At 42.1% G+C, this 24,252-nt stretch overlaps 1 protein-coding gene across 8 annotated transcripts in view; it reads right to left on the reverse strand.

The window, feature by feature from the left end:
- The window catches only part of PJA2 (praja ring finger ubiquitin ligase 2), a 39,410-nt gene extending 22,933 nt beyond the window's left edge, over nucleotides 1-16,477 (reverse strand). The window contains exons 1-3 of one of the 8 annotated variants that reach the window (XM_080972629.1): nucleotides 16,364-16,477; nucleotides 4,088-4,204; nucleotides 1,552-1,752 (exon numbers count right to left, since the gene is read on the reverse strand). In XM_080972629.1, the coding sequence (XP_080828755.1) occupies nucleotides 1,552-1,752; nucleotides 4,088-4,133 (247 nt within the window). In that variant the 5' untranslated portion in view covers nucleotides 4,134-4,204; nucleotides 16,364-16,477. Of the gene's footprint in view, nucleotides 1-1,551; nucleotides 1,753-2,852; nucleotides 2,915-4,087; nucleotides 4,205-12,406; nucleotides 12,428-12,829; nucleotides 12,936-16,255 lie in introns of those variants that run through there. The other 7 variants (XM_080972627.1, XM_080972628.1, XM_080972630.1 and 4 more) reach the window with 7 other exon arrangements.
- Nucleotides 16,478-24,252: the final 7,775 nt, after the last annotated feature.

The following is a 24,252-nucleotide window of genomic DNA, read 5'->3' on the forward strand; positions in this document are numbered from 1 at the left end:
GTAATGCTGAAAAATCATGCTGTATTGCGTATCAGAATGAGAAAGCCAGCATCTTGCAGTTCTGTTAACCATACCCTGACATTTTTTATAGCTGCTGATATGCCACATATTAAGAACTTAGGGGACAACACAGAATATTGACCAGGCTGCAGAATTACTATGTATTACTTCCGAGTCAACACACAGTATTAAATTACAGAAATTTTAAAGAATATCCCTGCACTAGAAACTGTATCAAACCTCCGAACATGGCCAGTTAAAGGAAATTCTTGTTCTACAACATCTTAAGAAGAAGAATGCAGTATTTTCTATCAATAGCTATTACTAAGATTAAACAAGTGTATATTTATTGTGTCTGTCAATGCCATTCCTTATGATACAATCCCCCAAGTCAAAGCCAAGTGCTTCATGGAACAATTTAATTAGGTTCTGGAACGTCCTTCCTCTGTCTCTCCATCAGTATTTCTGTGATTTTGATGAAAGAATCTGAAAACATGGAAGGGCACATATTCTGCTAGCTTTAATAGGATGGTGTTTCACTTTATGTTGCCAAAGTTACTATTTTATTTTCATTTAAATGGTTTTATTGTGATTTATATTTAATATGTTGTAAGCAGCAGCATGAACATTTGGCTAAGAGGTGAGATGTAAATGTGTTAACTGATGATTTGGCATCTCCTACGATATTGGCAAAAAATACAGTACTGTAATTGATGGGTTTCAATATAGTAGCGTAGTTGATAAGCATCTGCCTTGCATGCAGATTGTTCCAGGTTCAATCCCCGGCATCTCCAGGTAGGGCTGGTAAAGACTCCCTGCCTGCAATCGTGAAGAGTCGCTGCCAGTCATCACTGAGAATACTAGCTAGATGGATCAATAGTCTCATTCAGTACCAGCCAGCTTCCCATGTTCCTATGGGTCTTACTTTGAGAAAATTGGATTCAAGTTATTATTACATTTTTAGAACAGTTAAAATACTGCTAAGATTAGGTGGGGGGGGGGAGAGGAGTTCTTCAAAATAGCAACAACCAACAACATTAAGGTAATAAAGTTAGAAGATGATTGTGCAGAAACTAACTGGATGCAACAAATAAAGCAAAGCTGGAGAGAGAAATGAACAGAAGGCCACTTACTTACTACCCAACGCTACAAAGTATGGTATATAATTGCCTATATCCATGGACAATGAACACCTGAAACATGCCCATTTCTGTGCATTCTATTGTTTGCATGCATAATAAAACTAAAATTCCAATAATGATCCATCTATGAACCACTGTCATACAAACCACTTTTAGTATTTCCCTCAATAGAGAATTATGCAAATTTGGGGCCGTGGCTAAGGTTTTGACCGCAGTTTTAATAATTTCATATCATTCTGATGAGCTTCAAATACACTAGTGGATGTAAGAAAAAAGTTTTAGCAATACTGCCAATTTCACTATTACCTAGCCTTTTGTTCAACTGACTTGTACCAACAGCATGTTATTATTTCAAATGCTTTCCCTTAAGAAGAAAAATATTTTCAGGTTGTAATTATTTGACACGCACACAAATAATTTTCTTTTTGAACATCATCTAGTTCTAATCCTTCACATTCTCCATCGTGTTGGCTCGAATTTCTCTCTTGGTTCGTCAGAGATGGTCTAAAATTGACATAGGCATGCCTTCTTCCGTATCTTCTGCCTGTAATAGTCTGATACCCTCCTGCTGGTTTTGGCCATGTGGGCTTTCCAGCTTCCTGACCCATTTCTGCAAGAGAAAGAGGGGAGGAGGGAAGCAATTCTAAACACATTAGAAAATATTTTTTAATAAAAAACTCATTTTTTAATCATGGTATAAACAAATGCTACATGCAAAACTACAGTTTAGGTCTCATGCTGCTAGCAATACAGGTATGTACTGTATGTCAATTGTCATGTTACTTTACTTTTCAAAATATTGCATAAAACCTAAAAATAGGACAGCGGCATAAGCACAAAAAACAAACTTAGCATGCTTTTTTGTCTAATAGCTTCCAATTTAGAAAATAGCTGACATGTTAGCTAGCCCAGCTGAATCAATGCACTTGACTCTCTTAAACTTTTAGCAGCATCCCCTAATAAGTCACATTTCTCTAGCATTTTTTAACCTTAGGAAATATCACACAAACAATCCAACCCATTCCACAACTGCTCCTTATATCTCCCTTTTAGTTTTGTCTTCAGTTTCACAGCCTGTTTTATGCCGCTGCTTCTCTCACCGGGATTCAAACAGTACCTCAGAGTTTCTCAAGTTGTTGGAAGAAACCTACAAATAGGTGCCAACATGTAAGGGGTTATTCTAATTTCCAGAGCCTTTCTTTTCTTTAACTGGGCTAACCACATACAGCTACTTCTGAATGGCCACCTTTAATACACAGGTTGCTCACTACATCCCTTGTTGTATTTTATGCTTAAATTCTATTTAAATATATAATCCTTCGTATTATCATTAAATATGGGGGGGGGATTCAGTTTCTGAGTACAATATGCTTGCATTTTTCTGTTGTAGAGGACAAAATTAGGGCTCAGAAGGCGATTCCAAATAATTGACTCTATCCCTTCTCCTTACAGTCACAACTATGATCTAGTTTGCTCCACTTCTGGTTTATTACTACCTTATAGGCACTGAAACTAAAAATCACTGCAATCTCTGATTTTTATACAAGAGAAGCAAAAGAGGATGAGTAAGGTAGGTGAGGGTTCCACAAGAAGAAATAATGGAACTAGGGCAAACAGCATGCATAAACACTGCTTTTTCAACCTGAGGGCAGGAGAGTGCAAAATTGCAATATGGATTACATGAACTCACATTATAATTGGGAAACTCACGTTATAATAGAAACAAATTAATGTCTGCTGCAGTGCTGGCAGGTTCTGATGTTCTGTCTGTTCTTTATTGAAGTTCAGATAGGAGGCAATGGCAGTCAAGCAGATTTTAAAGCGTGGATCACGCAAAGAATGGACACGCAAACTGCCTTGCACAATCAGATCAAAGACCAAAGAGCCCAACACTGTGCATCCAACAGAGGCTGAACTGTTTCTGGAAGCTGATGGTGATAGCCATTCTATTTCTCTTTCAGTAACTGATACTCAGAGGTACACTGCCCCAGGCACAGAGATTTCAATAAGCTAATAGCTGCTGACATACCTGTGCCTCATGAATTGGAATCTTTAACTCATTTAAGCTAGTGGCCCTCTATATACTTTACACCAGTGAACATCACAAGATAAAGATGTACTGAAGAAAATGAAAAGTCTATTCACTGTGCCTATGGTACATTTGCCTTGTATCTTAATATTTATAATTTGTTAAGCTCCAAAAATGCAATTAAGTGCTGTATAGTTTTGTTTATAAAAAGCTTAAAATAAGGTCCTGCCTTAAGGCTTATGGATCTTCTAGTACTTCTCTCAGTGTGTCTGTATAAAATATAGTTCTTTTCCTTTTTTATCTGCATTCCCTAGACTATGCTGCAGTTAAGTTATCCCTTGCAATCTGTATCCATCTGTCGCCTTCTAAGATAAAGTAAAAATAACAGTAATAATTTTAGAATAGTTGCTTTAAAAGCAAACAAGAATAACCAACATCAAGCAGGCAAGGAAGGAAACAAGAGATACTACATGAACTACTTCCAAGTCATGCACCCTGATTGGCAGTAATTCTATTAATATAAATCTTTAATTAGAGTTAGAGAAATGAGTTCTAATCATTTATTCAGATGAGCTATGGAAGTTTGCCTTCAAACCAGAATAAGAAACCACAGACTGAAGTGGGTTTGTGAATTCTGGTTTGTAGGCAAACTTTCGTTGGCAATAATCATGGCTTTCCTGATTCATATCTTGTATGGCAAGCTGTAGTTACCTACAAAACACGATGCGGAGGGGAAGAATGCCATGATGAGAGGAAGGAGTGTGCAAGCTCACAAAGTAACTGTTTTTGACACTGAAACTCGTCTTTGTTTATGGAAACTCATTTTTTAAAATGTCTAACAAATTAAAACTTCATTTTCTCTGCTCTTCCAGACCTATTCCAGTAGATATCTACTTCCAACAATTGTAATACCTACTGCAATTCAGCAGGGTCTTGTTAGAAAAGACTTCAATATGATCCATATTCTCCCAGTAGTTTTCTTCCCGCCATCTCCTCAGTCCATCAGATCTATCATTTTATTTGTCCATGAAACCTGTGTGATACCAATCACATGATTTTAATTGGTATCTTTTAAACAAAGGCCAAGTTTGTCTATAATAGTTATGCTCAGTAAAAAAAAGCTGTATGTATTCTATCATTAGGTTTGCACATTTATTTCATTTACAGCTATAGATTTCCCAAGAGATCTAAAGAAGGTAATTCAAGAACGTTATCTTACAAAAACACTTTTTCAAAGTCTGTTTCGATGTCCCTACAAGCAATCTTTTATATTTATAAAAGTATTAATTCTCTGTTCATTAACTACATCACTTTTAAAGAATGCAGTAACTTCTGTTGCAAAAACAATTTTAGTGTGCAAAGTCCTTTTACAAGGCAGAGTATAACTTATAAATGCTAGAGAGAAAATTTATGGTAGTGCCAATGAAACAAGCCTGTTTCAAAATGCTTCCTCTAATGCATCATCCTATTCTGCTTTGGATTATATACAGTTCATCATCAAGGAATGACTCAAACAATTCAGGTATTCACATTATTATTCAAGCAATATTAAGCAATAAAATAGAATTAAAAACAAAACAGTAAAGCCCTAGTTTAGGCCATCAAAAACTACTGCTTGCTGGGCAGCAAGTATTTAAGAGGACAAAAACACGGCAGACACTTTGCTTTCCTAGATATAACTTTTCAGGACATACAGATTGAAGCAGCTGTGATCTATAAAGATGTATTTGCCTATAACACAATAAAATCATGCAATCTAGCCAAAGCAGAACGAATTCCTTATCTTGATGGTCTGAGTTAGAATGGAGATTCTGCTGTCATCTAACCATCCTACATACATTATTTCCTGGTCAAAATGGTTGTGGAGTTCTTACTCTGAATAATTTGGCATATGTGCATCAAAGGCCAGGATAACAGGTTCAGGATTTCCTATCTTTTAACAATCTGGGATCTATCCAAAATGCTTAGCTGATAAATAGTAGGTCATATACTACATTTAATATATTTTCCTGGCTCAGAAATACATCCTCCAGGGAATGGAAATGAGATTGCTGTTATTAGAGTTTGGCCACTGCCTTTTAAATGATCTTTGTCACTGCTATAGCATAGTTTGCTAAGGAAATGGTCTTCTGTGTGGACAATCTGTCTATTCTACATGGAAATTGTTCTGACAAATTCAGGCTCTCTTTGCCTGAAAATTGAGGAACTGCTCATTTTCTTGCCAATGATACACCAGCTGCTTTGCATATAAAATTGCTTAGATTCAGTTCCCTTGGAAGTTGCTAGTGTTAATGGAGTCAGCATTCCAGATAGGGCCTGTTATGGCTTCAACTGGATAGAAGACTGTATGTTGAGATTCCTGCACTGCAGAGGGTTGAACTAGATGACCCTTGGGGTCCCTTCCAACTCTACAATATGATTGGAAGCAATCACTGACACACTAGATTCAGAATTTCTAGTGAATGCTCAGCAGTCAGCAGACTCTGCACTTTGTTACTGCTTCACTCATGGAATGCAGTGTACAAGTTGCCCTCCTATCTGCAGTACTCTAGATCCACTAGATCAGTGTTTCTCAAACTGATGTGGTGGACCAGCAATTCTCCCCCCACCCAACTGTGCCAGCGCCCAAAGCATATACGGTCCCGAAAGCATCCCATCCAACCTAGGCTGTGGTAGAATTGCTGCGGACCAGCAGCCAATGACTTGTGGACCAGCACCAGTGGACCACCAGTTTTGAGTAGCAATGCTCTAAACTAGCTGTTGTTGATTTCCATTTTCTTCTTCTGTAAAAAAATACTGTAATAACCGTCCTTCCATTTGGGGCACATCTAGATGCAAGGATTTTTAACCACTATCTATTTGACATTCATTTATTTGACATTCATAGCAGATATCACAAAGAGTTAGCACTTGTGACCTTGGTTGCTTTATCTGCCTTGAAATGGACAAAGAAAATCACACCCTAATGATCCTCTTGGATCTTTCAATGGCTTTCAATATTGCTGATCATGACATGTGAGTGACATTGCTTCAGATGCATTCTGGGCAGGGAGATTCTGGAACAGGAGAAAGGGTAGCTAATCAGCTTTCCAATACATCTAAGAGGCTACTGACAGAGATCATAGGAAGGCATGGGTCTTGATGCCATCCTATGCTGCTGGTACACTGTGCTCATACTTTCCTTATGACTAAGGTCTTTAGTATTGGTATTCATGTGATACCTGTTCATAATAAGAGACTGAATGCAGCAAAGCCACTAAAGAATGACACAAAGAATTCTGGTCAACTTCTTAGTCAACCATTTTAACAGCTAGTTGAGATGTGAGGGTTTTTGAGATGAGTATCTGTAGCAACCCCCAACCTTCAATCAATGACACTGAATCCCAACACAGTGCATAGCAGAGCACCATGTCAAGAGTTACTTTGCCTTCTGTGCCAGCAGCCTTTTCAAAGCCCATTATCCCTATGGGGGATATACTACAGGCTTTCATAAACGGTCTCTGGAAATCTATCTATCTATCTATCTATACATATATATATATATATATATATATATATATATGAATGCCACTAGCAACAGATTTGTGGACCTTTAGTGAAGCCAAATTCAAACAAAACTGAAATAACAGGCCACCAGGACTTGTGATCTACGGCAGACAGAATATCATTAACATGCTTTTGGCCACAAACATTTAAACCTTTGGGTGCTCAGATATTCATTACTGCTGAACCCCTTTGGTGATGCATGTAAACTAACTGTAGAATCAGTGTATTCAACTATCAAAGAAAATCCATCAGACTGAAAGAGATTATCTGTTCCTGCAGTTTCCTATTCCAATGGGAGTCTGCAGTAGAGATTCTGACAACACAAAGTATCAGCTGCCCTATGATGCTTTGGGGATTATCCCTGCAATGAAAGTGCTTTCTCTGAGGTATCTGTCATACAATCCTTCTCTAATGCCAAGTGGAAAACACTGTGATGAAAATATTTCCCACAAATCTCAAGTCCAGTGCCCCTTCCAACCCTTAACAAAAGTCTTTCTACAAGGTTCTCTGTTTCTCAGAGCCTATTGAGCAGGAATGCAACTGAGCCAGTATAACTTGTTCTTCATCTATTACAAAGACAGGTAGTCTGTGGTCCACTGGATACTGGAACACAGACCAATATTTAATGAACATTTGGAGCCTCATGATCAGTAATGTGGGTTTTCTGGAAAACTGTGAATCAGAAAACTTATCAGAAAGTTTGGAAAGGACTCCTCTTTGAATCTGGAGAGCGGCTGCCAAATAGCATAGATAGCATTGAGCTAGATGGACCAAAGGTCTGCCTTCCTAGAAGCAAACTATGTTCCTATTAGGAAAAGGATTGTAGTTTTTTTAAAAGTAGATCTCAGAAGACTGGAACAGGCCATTTTTGCTTTATTAAACCAATAACCATCTAGTAATATTTTCTTTTTCCATTTTTTCCTCTGAGCTTGTCTCCTTCTCTTTTTTTTAAATAGGCAGGTAGGTCCTTCTTCACCCACTGCTTCAATCCTCAATTAACCATATCCTTGACTTCCTCTAGTTTTGCACCGCTGCTGAGACAGTTACTGCTTGTGGCAGCCATTTTCCTCCTTCCTACCCTTCCTCTGGCACACCATTCCTTCTAGAGGTAGTCCTCTAGGAAAACTGCAGAATGTTGGAAATGGCAGACTCAATGGTTCTATCACTCTCAAAGCACTGGCAGCGGCCAAAACCGTTTTTTCCTATCAGTGGCTACTGACTTGGGGGGGGGGTCATACTCAGATCTAGCAGTCTTCATTCATTCCTTAGTGTACACTACTGCACTACATATCCTTGGGCACTGATCAAAGCTTCAGCTAGTGCAAATGTTAGACGGTCTTATGTTCCTACTGGCCCCCGCATACTGTATTACACAAGTACTACACAGGTGGCACTACTGACCCCGAGCACAATGGAAGGTGCTAATATTTATCCACTGAACCTTACACTGAGTGATCTTAGTCTGACAAAGAATGACCTCAACAATATAATGTGCATGCCATGTTCAGGCATCAGTAATATAGAAGTATTCTCAGTGGTAACTATGGAATTCTTTTCCTAGAATTTGCCAAATTCCAAGCATCTTTCAAAAATATTGCAAGATCTTTTTGAGTTGGTCTGTAGGTTAATGGCATTTGGGAAGGTGTAGCAGAAGATGTGGTGACTATTACTGAACAAGTCACCATGAACTGCAAGTTTTTAAAAAATAATAAAACACAGAATAGTACATGAGCATGTTTTTTATTAGAGCAATTTCACCCCCAAAGTCAGTTTCCCCTTATTCTTCTGAGATCATCTACCACAGCTTCTCCACAACTATCTCTATAACTTATTTGCAGAAATAACAGAATAAGTTATCCATGCACAGCAGTCCAAAATTTATTATTATGATTGGCTTAGAAAGTCTCACAACAAACTTCTGATTCAGTTCCTATCCTATCAGCTAAACTACGGTAACTAAACATGCAGCATAAATACGAAGCCATTTCATAATTCACAGCTGCCAGGTGAAAAGTGAAATGCCGCAGAAAGCATACACTTTGCAAATACTCCAACAATTTTTGGACTAGTGGCACTACTGAGATATTCAGATTCCAGGAGTTTGGGATTTAGAACTACAACACTTCAACTTTTTATGTAATATTAAAGAAATCATCTTCAAACAGACAATAAACATTTTAAATTCATGCCAGCGGCACTTTGCAGCTAAATAAAAAATAGTGGTGTTGTGCGCAGTGATATAACTTAAGTAATTATCTCTAAAGTGTATACTTGATGTATCACAGTTTAGGATTACAACAAAAATGATAGGAACAGAAGCACCTAAAGTATGTTCAAAGGTCTTGCATGGTTAGTTTTCTTATCCTTACAATACAACATGTTTTATTGATTTAGGTTGTCTTGTAAAGCCTGGAACAAGCAACATGTTCCACATCTCTAAGCCAGGCTGCTCTCCCTTGTCTCCTCTCCTATGGAAATTATTCCATTTCCACTTTTGTTAATGCCTCAGTTAAATTTAATCAAGGTATGCAAACATGCATACCTGGAGGCAAACTTTGATTTGACACTAACCACACAATGTGTTAACATGGGTGCAGATATAATAGTTATCTCCAAAAAGGGGAGGAGGAAATTAAACCAGGGGTTTCTAAATGTGGTGGCTAACCTGTGACCCTCCAGATGTTGCTCCCATACATCCTTAACCATGCTATCCCTTAACCACGCACGTTAGCTATCCCTGTTCTAAACTGTGATCCTGATTTTACATCTGCATCAGGCCTTGGTTATAAACAAATGATCAAGGCCAACACAAGTGAGTCGTACTTTCACCATAGCTTTCAAAGAATACTCATGAAACCCAAATGCACTAGCTCTGTAAGAACCTTGAGTTCACACATGGCCTCCACTTGAATTCTCCTTTAACTGTTACAGTGGAGGCACAAGTCACTTACACATCTGTTTTTCAGCAGTTCATACAATGCAAAAAGAGATAAATTTGAAGCTAGGATTAAAGATTGCCAGGTCATGCTTTGTGCCCATATCCAATAGATTAAAGTAGCTTGTCATGCATGTTAGCTCAGATATGGATATCATCTTCCAAAAACACCCAAGTCAGAAAAGAATAGGATTCAATGTTTATTACAGCTGCATTAAGTGTGACACGGAGTAGTATGTTCACAATTTTCACATGACGAACCAGATCAAAATTTCTTAATTGGAAAGTCTTACCAAGCACATTTTTTGAACTTATATTTTCTGAAATCAATTAATCTTACTACCAATCAACTGGATTGCAATCTTTTACCATTGGAGCTGAGCAGCATCTACTAAATCAGGAATAGGGAACGTGCACTCCATAGTCCAAATGTGACCCGAAAAACCTCTCTATCCAGCCTTCAGGATTCTTCCTCCTCCTCCATCCATGTCTCTAACCAACCCTGCTCTATGCATTTGTCAAGTGACCCCTTGAAGGCTGCCCATCAGACAATGCTTTGGGACCACATTGATGATGAAAAGGAGTCAATTTTTTTTATAAATAAATGAAAATGCAGACCTTAAAATTAAAGTTTCTCCACCTGTGCATTACCAAATCAAACAGTTAAGAAATTAAATGTACACTGGATAATTTAAGAGTGAAAAGCACTGCATTTAGAAGTTTTCCTGCTCCTTTTTATATAGTTTTTTTTTGTTTGTGTTAAATCAACATGTAACATCTTGAAAAGTAGGTTTAAGCTTGCATTTCCCCCTCTCTTTTTATTTAACAGAGGAAAGGGGCATAAAACTAATTATCTGAGTTAGAAATATAAAGATCTAAATAGCCTCAGTGTCTCTTTCAGTGATACATCTTTTTTCCATGCATTTTATATGAAAAAAACTTTTCTCTTTGAAACATACTGGATTATGTAGCCTGGTGAGAAGAAAGAGGACAAAGTGTCTGCCCTTGGAGCAGGGGCTGAACTGAACAGGCTTTTGAGCCTTTCCAAACTTGATTCTGTGAGCAACCAATCATAAGTTTTAACCCTTTCTTCAGGAAGCATACTGAGGCCCAATATACCACAATAGCTTTTATGTTAAGACTACTTTTTCAAATGTGATGCCTTTATTTCCAGCTTGATCAATACTGCAAAAACAAATAAAAAGGTGGGTTTATTTGCTTAAACCCTGTATGTTTTAATAAAAAGATAATTTGAAATTGGAGTAATTCTATGTGCACCCAACTGTCCAAGTTCCTTGGAAGTAGGAAAGAATACAAAACAGATAAATAATGTTTAGCATGCAAACACAGTATGGTAACTACAGGCAGACAGACTGAAGGAGGAAACAACATGGGAATGAAAGAATGAAATCTCCAAGGTGTACTAAACGCTCACTATTTTGAGTTGTAGGGCTCTTCTGGGGGACCCAGAAGACCAAACAAAATGCAAGACAAATGTATATACAACTTCTTTAGGAGCAATTGAACCAGTCGTATCAACCATCAGCTAAAACAATATTACATGCTATCCGCTCAAACATGCTATTTTACTGACACCCCCCCCCCCGCATTCTGTTGCTTTTAATAGTTTTTGCTTGTTTGTTTATGGCCAGCTCACTTCTGGTGTTGGAAAACTGCTTAAAGCAGCAAAGTGCTTTAGGAGCAGATGAGGTTGCTCCCCCACTCCTTTTTATATAATCAGTATATGCTTGCAAACTCCCCCCCCTCTCACACGATTTATATAGGGCAGAGGCATAAAGACCATTCCATCTCGTTTGCTTCTCCGTTGCCTCCAAATTAGAATCCTATGTAAAAATGAACTGGCCCTCTTAGGTAGTAGTTCTGGAGACAACTCTTGGGAGGGGGCTCTCTCTCTCTCTCTCTTGTTTTTACATAAGCCCCAGGTGTGGAAGTGAGAGCTGGACCATAAAGAAGGCTGATCTCCGAAGAATTGATGCTTTTGAATTATGGTGCTGGAGGAGATTCTTGAGAGTCCCATGGACTGCAAGAAGATCAAACCTCTCCACTCTTAAGGAAATCAGCCCTGAATGCTCACTGGAAGGACAGATCCTGAAACTGAGGCTCCAACACTTTGGCCACCTCATGAGAAGAGAAGACTCCCTGGAAAAGACCCTGATGTTGGGAAAGATGGAGGGCACAAGGAGAAGGGGACGACAGAGGACGAGATGGTTGGACAGTGTTCTTGAAGCTACCAGCATGAGTTTGACCAAACTGCGGGAGGCAGTGGAAGACAGGAGTGCCTGGCGTGCTCTGGTCCATGAGGTCACGAAGAGTCGGACACGACTAAACAACAAGGAGCCCCAGGTGTGCATACAATACGAAAACACGTGCAGAAGATGCCAAATTAAGAACCCGCATTTTATATCTCCGGGCCTCCGATGGAGAGCCGAAGAATTAATCCGGTTCCCAGCTCAAATCTCGGTGCAAGTCGTCTCTCTCTCTGCCCCATTCCCAAATCAAACCCACGTGGGGAGGAGGAACGTAGGCGGGGAAAGAAGCTTTGCATCACACGCCCGTGGCAAAAATCACACGGGCCGAAACAAATGCAGGCCTGTCAAAAAGGGAGCCAACCCTCAGCCCCCTCGCTGCACCACTCTCGCGCGACCTGCGCGCGTGCGCCCATCTGCCCCCCCCCCGCGCTAAGAAGCATGCTCACATCTCACTGTATATACACACACAAGAAGGGATACGTACCCATTCGCTATGTATATACACACAAACACGTAACTGCGCATCACAAAGCTCCCCCCCACCCACCCCCCCACAAGAATTGGGCACCGCGCAACCTCCGAAGCCCCGTCGCAGCCCTGTCAGGCCCACTCCCACCCCACAGAGCCCCCAGCTACGGCGGTTCCCCCTGGAGAGCACAGTCCCCTCAGCCGGGTCACGGGAAGAACCAACCCCGGGCGGAGACCGGCGGGGGGAGGGAGGGGGAGGGGCGGCCTGCTCGGCCTCCTTCCCCTCCCCCACCCCAGGCCTCCGCTCTGAGGAGAACCGCGAGGGGGCGGGGAACCAGCCAAGCTCCCGCCTGCCTCTTCCTCCCGCCACGGCCCGCAGTGGCGCGCCCCGGAGCCCACCCGGCCGCCGGCCCTCAAGAATCCGGACGCGAGAACTCACCGCCTCCCCTTAAGCCAAAGGGCGACAGGGCGGCGGCGGCGGCAGTCGAGACGCACCACCTCGGGACGGAAAGCCGGCCCGGCCAATCCCGCCCGGCAAGCCTCGCCCGCGCCGGCCAATCCCGCCTCCCACCTCTCGGGAGGAAGCCAATCGGTGAGGGGAAATGAAGGAGGTGGTTTTGGAAGGGCCCGCCCACCGCACGCCCTCGTTCCCTCTGAGGGCCGGAGTTTTGCGGGCGTCTGTCAGGAGATCCCTCGCGCGCGTTTCGGCAGAGGAGGCGCCCAGGCAGGGTCTCCGCTGCGGAGCTGTAGTAATAATCCCGCCTGGAGCCCGCAGTAAAGTTTTCCTTGCGGAGCTATGAGGGTATATAAACTCCTGGCAGCGGGGCTTTTCTTCAGCAGCACACAAGTAACACGCAATGCATATCCCTACCCTTGAGTTCCCATAATTGATGGGAAACTCGAAATCGGCCACTGATTTCGTCAGGAAAGTACCTTGCTAATGTATGTGGTCTGATTTTATTGCAGATGCTCGAGGGATAATGATTCCCGTACACATAAAGTTATCAGCTGTCCATCCTGAGCCCTAGGTGCTACAAATGCAAGTCACAGAAGAAGAGTGGCCCTGCTAACATAAAATGGGCATTTACTCTCTCTCTTCAGATTAGAAGTAACAGCCTGATCCTATCCACTGTCCAGCAATCCGATACACCAGACAAGCCTAGCGATGCGCAAAGTGCTAGATTGACCCGTGCAACAAGGCTATCGAAAGGATAGAGGCACTACCGGACTTCCTAATAACAGCAATAATGATAATAATGATTTTATTATTTGTACCCCACCCATCTGACTGGGTTGCAACAGGCACTCTGGACAGCTTCCAACATATATACCAACATTACTGGGCAGAGTAATGGGCTGGATAATAATAATAATAATAATAATAATAATAATTTATTATTTATACCCCACCCACCTGGCTGGGTTTCCCCAGCCACTCTGGGCAGCTTCCAACTGAATATTAAAAACAGTACAGCATCAGACATTAAAAACTTCCCTAAAGAGGGCTGCCTTCAGTTGTCTTTTAAAAGTAAAATAGTTGTTTATTGCTTTGACATCTGCTGGGAGGGTGTTCCATAGGGCAGGCGCCACTACCGAGAAGGCCCTCTGCCTGGTTCCCTGTAACCTTACTTTTCACAATGAGGGAACCGCCAGAAGGCCCTCGGGGTGGATGGGGTACTTATACCTCCAGCATTGTCGATACATGCTTAGAAGGTGCCTTGAAATATATTATTATTATATTTAACCTATCAATTAATTTAAACTATTATTTAATCTATTATTAATTAATTAATTTGCATACCACCCAAAGATCTCACAGCATAAATTTTCGAGAAATTATCCAGTTGGTACATCAGCCAGGACCATGCTTTGATGCGATAGTCTGGACAAAGGTATCCATGCTCTGGTTTCCTCATGTGTAAGACTATTGCAAGGCATCGTGCATGAGGCTGCCTTCGAAAATTATATAGAAGTGGCAGTTGATCTAAAAAGAGGTCTTCAAAATCTTAAATTGGGACCGGATGCTTTCATCATATTGTTATTGATTTATCGGTGCTAGAATTTAATTTAAGGTTTAGGGGTGTCAGAGCTAATTTACCTGGAGTTAATAGCCAGACTCAGGTGTATTTACACTGTGTGATAACCCTAGTTAATCCTTTAATTAGCACAGGTGAAGGCTAATTAAGTCAGACCCTGTGTGCTGGACAGTGTGCCAGTCATCCTTAATCCTGTGAAATTAACATGGGTTCAAAGGTAATGGAGTCAACCTAATTTCCTTTGAGGTGAGAGCATGGGGGTATTAGCACAACAAAGCATCAATCACCAGGTATGAGGAAGCAGGTGATTGGGGCCTCCCTCTGTGTTACAGAAGGCCAGGGCTTACTTTAGCAAGGTTAGAACAGGTAAGAAATGTGATCCTTGGGTGCAGAGGAGGCAGACTGCCAAGGGAGGGATGCTGCTGCCTTTGGAAGAAGCTGGTGCCGTTTGGGATGTGATGTTTGGAACTCCCTCCACAGCAACCACAGTTTGTATACATGTGAAAATACACCATATATCATAAAGATACCACAGACTCCACTGTGCCTCATTGGTCCAAAAGGAAACACAGACCCTGGGGTCAAAGCACCTGAGACCCTCTGAATCTTGCACTACTGTGGTGGTTAGGGTGATGTGCAACAATATTATGTTAGTGCCCAGGATCCATTTCCAAGGCAAGTTCAAAGTGCTGGTTTTAATTGCTAAAGGCCCTTAGTAACTTTGGACTGTTGGATGTGGGTGGCGCTGTGGTCTAAACCACTGAGCCTCTTGGGCTTGCCGATCAGAAGGTCGGCGGTTCAAATTCCTGCAACGGGGGGAGCTCCCATTGCTCGGTCCCAGCTCCTGCCAACCTAGCAGTTCGAAAGCACGCCAAAAAGTGCAAGTAGATAAACAGGTACCACGCCGGTGGGAGGGTAAACAGCATTTCCGTGCGCTGCTCTGGTGTCGGTGTTCTGTTGTGACAGAAACAGCTTATTCATGCTGGCCACATGACCCGGAAAAACTGTCTGCAGACAAACGCTGGCTCCCTCGGCCTACAAAGCTTGATGAGCGCTGCAACCCCAGAGTCGTCTGCGACTGGACTTAACTGTTAGGGATCCTTTACCTTTTTATATCTTTGGACTAGGTTACCCAAGAAGTTAATTTCTTCCCAATATACATTCTCATTCCTCACATTTTCTTTATGGCCATTTTGGCTCCAGGTAGATTTCTCTCTACCTGCCCCCCCCCCATCTCTTTAAATAATTTGTGGTCTTAATATCAGGGCTCTCAATGTCTCACCTGTGTATTATTGTATATTTATGTTCCTAAACTAATTTTTGTCTCTTCCCTTGCAGGTAAATAAAATACTATGCTGCAATTAATTTTATATGGTGGATTGATTGATTTTATTTTATGTCTTTGTGTAAGTTTTGCAGCTAGGGCAAGAGACCAGACTTTGGACCACAATCCCTGCAATAAGAACTGCATGCAAAACTTCCAATGATGCGCTATCTCTATTCTTAAGTAGCTGCAGCTTTCTGACAGAGGTCTTTCATATCACTATTTGCCTTTGCTCCCTACATATGCCGGGAATTGTATCTCAGATATTTCTCATGCTATACCATCTCCCTGCCACCTTTGCATGCATAGCTCTAGTGACTTTTAACACTTGCGTAACTGGCGGAATAAAAAAATATTTACACAGGACAGTATTCAGATACTGTAGAATACCCCGGTCTGGCTGTTGTCTGGAAACCAGGATTAGGGAATATCTCACTTCCATTCATCTGCTGCAGTTGTACCGGCTGCTTATCAGCTTAAGGTCCCAAGTCAAATTGCCGCTTACCTGTAAAGCCATATGGAGGCTGGGCTTGGCATACCTGAGCCTCTGCCTGATCATTGTGTGAGAGAGAAAGGAGGTGTGGTTTAAGGCTGCAATCCAAAGCACACTTACTTCTGAATAAACATGCTCTCTTAAGCAAGTATGAGTCACCCATCTTCAGCAATTGTGACATCTCTGGCTATTGCTGAGTGTTGTTATTGTATCATTGCTAAGGGACCTGCCTGTGAGCAATAGTGTGATTGGTAGACTAACTGTGCAGTTACTATGGGCTTTGTGAGAATGGTTGTTACTGTGCTGGTTGTGCTTGTGATGTTTTCAGTGTGTGGTTCTTACTGAGCCCAAGATTCCAGCTAAGTAAAAGCTCAGCAATAGCCATCTTACCTAGACCATAGAACTGAGCGACAGACTCAGTGTGCTTAGCAACTTAGTTCCAAAACTAATATAGGACCAGATCCTCCAAGTGCCCCTATTTTCCAGTGACGTCCCAAATTTACAGAATCCGTCCTGGTTTCTGATTTGATCCTAGAATGTCCCACTTTTCCTTAGGACATCCTTATTTTCATCAGAGAAATGTTGGCGGTTATGGTAGGATGTCCGTATTTTATCGGAGAAATGTTTGAGGGTATGCGATTATCCGACCCCTGAGACATCTGAAGGCAGCCCTGTATAGGGAAGTTTTTTTAAAAGAATGTTTAATGTTTTATTATGTTTTTATATATGTTGGAAGCCACCCAGAGTGACAACCCAGTCAGATGGGTGGGTTATAAATAGTAAAATATTATTACTATTATTATTATTATTTAGGAGGTCCCTATTTTCATCAGAGAAATGTTGGAGGGTATGTAGGACTAGAGTCTGGGGTATGAACTTGTGACTAGGGTGGCCACTTATGCATTGCCAAAAAAATAAAAGGGAACATTAAAGCAGAGGATCGTCCTCTGTAAAGTAGGGCACACGGTCCCCCTACTCTTGACACATTAGCAGTGATGGCCAAACTTGGCCCTCCAGCTGTTTTGGGACTACAACTCCCATCATCCCTTGCTAACAGGACCAGTGGTCAGGGGTGATGGGAACTGTAGTCCCAAAACAGCTGGAGGGCCAAGTTTGGCCATCACTGCATTAGAGTAAGAACTTTTGATGGCTGTGGGCAGGATTCCTGGACTTCAGGGGGTGGGACTACGCAACCCTTAGGATTCCCTTCCAGCTCTACAGTTCTATGAAACTCCAAAGGCTTTATCAGGTTGGACAATTGTGGGGAGATAGAAGGGGAAAGGATAGGACAGTGGGAGCTCACTTGCAGGGAAGCAGCAAGAGGAAATGGAATGAACTGAACGTGGATGGGAAAAGCACTTGGGAAGGAATAGGAATTGGCATAAAGAGACTAGGCCTACGGGTAAAAGGAATATCAGTGACCCGGGGATTCTGTGCCAAGAAGACTGGGAAATAATCATATTGGGGACAGCTGAGATTAACTGAATCATAGCCTTAAATAAACAGTGTTTATAACCCATCTTTCTGTTAATCAAGGTGGCTAACAATGCAAATAACAGACAGCAACACAATAAGCTAAAACTCTTTTAACTAACAAAAATAGTACCGTATTTTTTGCCCCTATAGGAAGCAGAGCACCCCGCGCTTTGGGCAGATATCCGCAGCCTAGGAAGTCCTGCGGGAGTTCCCGCAGGGCTCCCTAGGCTGCGGACAGCAGCCTTCTGCCCGGAGCGTGGGGCGCGCTGAAGCCGCGGCTGGGGGGGGGGAATAATTCCCCCCCCTTAATTTCCACCCCCAAAAAACTAGGTGCGTCCTATGAGCCGGTGCATCCTATAGGGTGAAAAATACGGTATCTGCATTTGCTCTTTTTTAAACAAAACAAAACAAAACAAAAACCCACTGTCATTCTATTTTAGCTTGTAAACCACCTAGAGAATTTTTGGTATAAAAATAGATATATAAGTATTTATATGCTGTTTCATACCAAAAAATAAAATAAAAATCCCTCCGCACTGAGAAGTGGATTTCAGGGAAATATTCCAGCCTAGTTTTACCTGTAATATGCTTGCCTCTATATCTTCTTTTTGATGGGAAGTGTTTGGTTCAGCCATGGGAGTTCCCACCTGTAGTTTGAAGTGTACAATTTTGACACAGGTTTGCCATTTCAAGCAAGAACTAGGCCCTTGCAGACAGTGCTGCATTTAGCTATGGCTTTCACAGGGCCCTTTTTCACCTGCCCCCCCTTTTTTTAAAGGAACAATGTATTAGCACAATAAAGTATTGTAAACAGTACCTTTTAAAAGGTAGTCACAGAAGAGATGGCAAATTTGCAGAAAATATCATATATAGTTTCATCCTTTCTGTCAGAATTCACGTAAACAGCTTTCAAGTTAATATTGCTTATATAATACACAAATAAAAGAAAATGTGATACAACCCTATAGAGTGCCTCTTTGTATTTTCCTCGCTGGAATGTTTCCTTGCAACATAGTATCCATTTCTCATGGCAGCACATTATTTCTTCCCCCTCTTATAGCGTTTAAGATGCTTTAGGTTTAGGACATGATTCTATGCTTCTGGTATGCCAGCTAGGGAGATAAAGACTTTTCAGAAGTCCCCTATAGAGGTGTATTGTATTGTATACAGTGGTACCTTGGTTTTCAAACAGAATGCATTCTGGGAGTTGGTTCGACTCCCAGAACCATTCGAAAACCAAAGCACAGGCACAACCCCCTCTCAGGGGTTGACCAAACCATTGAGTCCCTGGATTCCTTTAACGAAATACCCTTCACATAGGGATGGGAGAACGCTCTCGCCATCCCTATCACCTGAACCAGAGCCTATCTGCAACCTTACAAGTTGTGACAATTTGCTACGAAGCAGGTGAAAGCCAAATGGCAACAGCCAATCCGCCAAGTGGGAAAATTCCTGCCATGCCCCTGTACCAACGACAGATGACACATGACGGCATAGCAAGGTCAAGCGCACAAGCCCTAAAAATAGGGAGAGGTGGGTGGGTGTTCCAAATGCACGCGCTGAAAGAGGAAGCTCTGGGTTACATACATGGGTATAAATAGGTCCCTTGATCCCTTTGGACTCAGCTCCATTGGCCCGATTAAACCCAGCATCGAGGGACCTCCAATCAGGTGTTGTGGCTGATCAATCAAACCCACCCACAACACAGGGTGTTGGTTTCCGGGTCTCACCGCAATACGTGCCCTCTTTAAGGGAGTACCCAATTTTTCTTATCTTTTTTGGAACCTCCTCAACAGCATATGGGGAAAAACTATGCCAAAAGGGGCAGCGGACTAAATCTGGCCTAGTCAGAATGCACCGCCCCCCTGACAAATTGAGAGTGTTGAATTTTTTTACAAGACGATTATGCATGCACTTATAGCTCTTGGCAATTTATTGAGTGAAATTGACTTGCCTGGTCACCAAGAGAAAGCTTTTGCTTATTCTGATGTTTGAGTAAAAACGTATTGTTAGTGTTATTATTAGAGCCATAGTGGCAAAGCAGTGAATATAATAGATTTCATTCTCAGGCAAGTAGCTTATATTGATTTCTCAAGGCTTTTCCACAGATATGCTGTCAAATGAAGACTCTACAAAATAAAAAGAGACCAGCAGCATGACAGAAATGAAGACAGATTTGCATTAAGGACATGTCAAGATATACAGAAACACATCCGGGTGCATGTTGTTCTATTGAAAGAACCTACTCCCAAAATATGTACTGTTGAGAACAGATAGAGAAAAACATTCACTGTCAAATGCTGCTGCTTTTCTTTCAAATTAATTGCTGTTCTCGCCCAAATATCAATTTCCTAAGAAGAGTTTGCAAGGCGCCAGCTCACTGTGAAGTTATCTGCAATGCCAGTGGTCTTATTGGCCGTCTTGTTTTATGGAGCATGAAATAATAAGGTCAGGAAAACTTAGTGTTAGGATAGAATTTTCCCAGTTTCTCTCCAAGTAATTGTGAAAATGAGACACAGTGGTGGAAAATGCCTTATTAGTCCCATAGCCTAATGAAGTTCCAGGGTTTGTTTGTTTAATATCAAGCCAATATCTGACTCCTTACTCTGAAGGGCTAAGGATGCTTTCACAAAACCCAAGTCCCAGGTTAGATCATACTTGATCCACACTGCAACCCAGACACAACTTAGCATATGGAGAGAAGGAAGAAAAATTGCTTGCCGTATAAAATATTGTACCAAGAAGGGGCAGATGACATACGGTAAGTAGCAAAACCAAACTGAGTAAAACAGATTGAAGATATTCAGCAATGCTCACATGGCAATATACTGGTACAGAGTAGCAGACCTGCATGTAAACATGGATCATGCACACATACACTCTTGATGTGCCCCTATATTTACCATTATGGAGCCCCAAAGGCTAGATGCACACAGCATTCTACAGAAAAGAAAAGAAAATGCACACATGTAAGGTCCGTATAGTTAAAGCCATGGTTTTCCCTATAGTGATGTATGAAAAGGAGAGCTGGACCATAAAGAAGGCTTATCGCCAAAGAATTGATGCTTTTGAATTATGGTGCTGGAGGAGACTCTTGAGAGTCCCATGGACTGCAAGAAGATCAAACCTATCCACTCTGAAAGAAATCAGCCCTGAGTGCTCACTGGAAGGACAGATCCTGAAGCTGAGGCTCCAATACTTTGGCCGCCTCATGAGAAGAGAAGACTCCCTGGAAAAGACCCTGATGCTGGGAAACATTTAGGGCACAAGGAGAAGAGGACGACAGAGGACGAGATGGTTGGACAGTGTTCTCAAAGCTACCAGCATGAGTTTGACCAAACTGCAGGAGGCAGTGGAAGACAGGAGTGTCTGGCGTGCTCTGGTCCATGGGGTCATGAAGAGTCGGACATGACTAAATGACTAAACAACAAGATATGCATCAGACTCTGGTGTGCTAATTCCAGTGGGTATGTTTTGTAATGCATGGTTTATTGCTGGGGGGGGTGTAATATTATTTTTGTAACAATAAAAGTGACAAACATGAACAATACAGGTTTAAAAAACAGCAACATATCAATTCATAATGCCATTAAGAAACTCTGGCATATGCAGTGCTTTTTTTCCTGGGGGAACGCAGGGGTACGCATACCCCTAAACATTTTGTGAATCTAAGTTTGGCCTCACTGAGGGGCAGTATTTCAATATGAGTAGGAAAATGAGAGTACCCCTAAACATTCTAAAAGGAAAAAAGCACTGGGAATATGTAATCAAAGCCAGGCGTAAGAAAAGAAGAGGAGGAGAAATTAGAAGGAGGAAGACTTGGGAAAGGGAAGAGGAAGGAGGAAACAGGCCACAGCAGATTCCACATAGTGGATAGATCACACAAACAGTTCCAGATAGGTGTCCCAGATCTCAACAGTATTTATTTTGTGCCGCTGAACAAGCAGCTCTTTCATATGCAACAAGAAAAAAGAGATGTTTCAGTCAATGGGCATCTGGAGGAACTGTTCTTTCCTTCCAGTGCTGCACGATCAGCTACTTGGCCACTCCAGGTCCAGATCTGGCGTTTATCCAATAAATTACAGGAGATTCGGACATAATGAAGTATAGCATGGACATCTGAAAATTTTGGAGATATTTCTAGGACCAAGTTAATACAGGTAAGGACTTCTGCCCCAAACGGGGCCACAGCCACCGCGGGGTGAGACCAGGCCATGAATTACGGTGCTGCTCCTACCTCACCACAATGCCAACACATATCAGTAGAAATGCTTTTGATAGAGACAATGGAAGGGGCAGGGTCCATACGACTGAAGAACAAGTTTCTGTTGTGTATGATGTAGCCTAAGGTTGAAGGAGCAGAACCTGACAGCTGTTAATATTGATTGACATTGTTTCACATGCATAGGGAACTCCAGTTCTTTATTAATTCCAGTTTTTTAAAATATAAAAAATGTTTCTTAATTCTTGCATAAGTTTAAATGGATTGAATATATCATTTCTCATCTTCAGCTTCCGGGTTTTATTTTTCCCGTTTATTTGTAACGTCCTAATCCCTCTGGCATTTCGGGTGCCCTAGATTCTTTGTAAGCAGTAGGGCTGAATTTCAAATGCTTTTACAAGCAGAAAATAAATTGCAGCCTACCTTCATGATAAGGAAGTAATAATAATAATAAAACACCAAACAAAACAAAAAAACCCCTCTGAATCACCTTCAATAAATTGTGAGTTCCTATACCCTACTAAACCAGATCTTGAAATAAAATTCTTAAGAGTGTATTATATTTTCAAACAGAGGTGCTTTCATTAAGGCGCAAAAGGCTTTTGCGGCCTTTCTCACTTTACCACAGGACATTTTCTAAATGGAATCATGTCTGCAAATACTTTCCTCTCCTCCTCATTTCATGACTTAGAAGAGACATCAGTGGCCGCACCTGGTGGCTGCCATTTTGTTTTCCTTGAAAAACAGCCATTTGAGAAAATGCTGTGGTTGAAAGCTGTATCACTGTTGTGCTACATGGAACTTCTGGTAACTAAAATAAATGAAATTTGAAAAGCTCATTTCAAAAGAAGAATGAAGATTTCACCTATCTTATGCTGGCATTGATCACCGTGTTCCTCTAGATCTGCATACCTCTGATAGGGCGAAGGGTAGTGAATTATATTGCTGATACAGATACAATCCCATCCTACATATGGATGTGTGAGACACAATTGATGGCACAAACTGGCATTCCATTATAAGAAGTTGCTACCAAACAATAGGTGTCATAAGTTGCATTGGTTATCATGCCTTAAGGGTACCACATAGGTAACATGTTTCTTGTTCTGCCCATGTCATGCCTTCACCACATTAAATGTGGTTGTTTAATTAGCCAAAGGCCTGGTTGAAGAGGAAAGTTTTTGCCTTCCGCCTAAAGATATGGAATGATAAAGCCTCTCCTCCTCCCGGAGGGGAGGGATTGTGAGCGGGAACCGATTCCCGTGCTACGCAGGGGGCGTTCCGGCCCCTGCCCTGCCGTCGTCGCTGGCGATCCACGCCTCCCAGAATGGCACCCAATCAGGTGGCAGCTCGGGGGCGTGGTTTAGCCGCTCAAATGTGGCCGCGGCAGCTCTCCCCTCCATTGCGCTACCGATTTCTTCGAGTCACCCACCCACCACTCCCTTTAGTGCGTAGCTCCTCGCTTGACCTTGCTATGGACCTATGGTTGGTCGCCCTGGTTGTCCAGGGGGCCTGGTAGGAGTTTTTTCCATTTGGCAAATTGACACCGGCCTCTTGGTTTTTTTCCGCCTACCTTGTAGCAATCGTCACAACTTTCTCGGTATTTGGCGGTTAGGCATTGGAATGTGTTGTTGGTGTATGGAAGGGCAGGGTGTGGCCATCGCCTACCCCTTCACTTATGGGTATTCTGTTAAAGGAATCCGGCGGTCGTGGATCCTGTCCGATGCCCGTGTGGTGGGGGGCCATGGCACGACCCCTGGTGACATCAGGGGAGAGCTTATAGTTGTATTTGCATCAACAGGCTCCCCCTACTGGTGGTTAACCCTCGTCAGACTCACTCCTCTCCGAGTGGGTGGAGTCAGAATTTGCTGTTGTCCAGTGCCTAAGCCAATACCTCTCACATGCTGTAATCAATAAAGTTGTGGCCTTTTCTAGCCCATTAACCTAATATACTGTGTCCACGTGTCTTTATTATTCCCAAGCGGGGGACGGGTCCTCGAATCACAATGCTAGTCGAGCTACCCTGGGGAGAGCATTCCACAAGTGGGGAGCCACTGCAGAAAAGGCCCTTCTTGTGTTGCTTCTTTGACCCTCTCATAGAGGGGGCACACAAAGAAGGGCTTCAGCTTATGATCACAGGGCCCTGGTCAGTTCATATGGGGAAAGAAGGTCCTTGATGTATCACGGTCCTGAGTTTAAGACTTTATAGGTCAAAACCAGCACGAATTGGGCTCGGGAACTAATTGGCAGCTAGTGCAGTTGGGCCAGGATCAGTGTAATATGCTCTAACTTTTGCATCTGGATTTTCACT

This window comes from Podarcis pityusensis (genome assembly GCF_964106645.2).
Source record: "Podarcis pityusensis genome assembly, chromosome: 11".
Taxonomy (NCBI): domain Eukaryota; kingdom Metazoa; phylum Chordata; class Lepidosauria; order Squamata; family Lacertidae; genus Podarcis; species Podarcis pityusensis.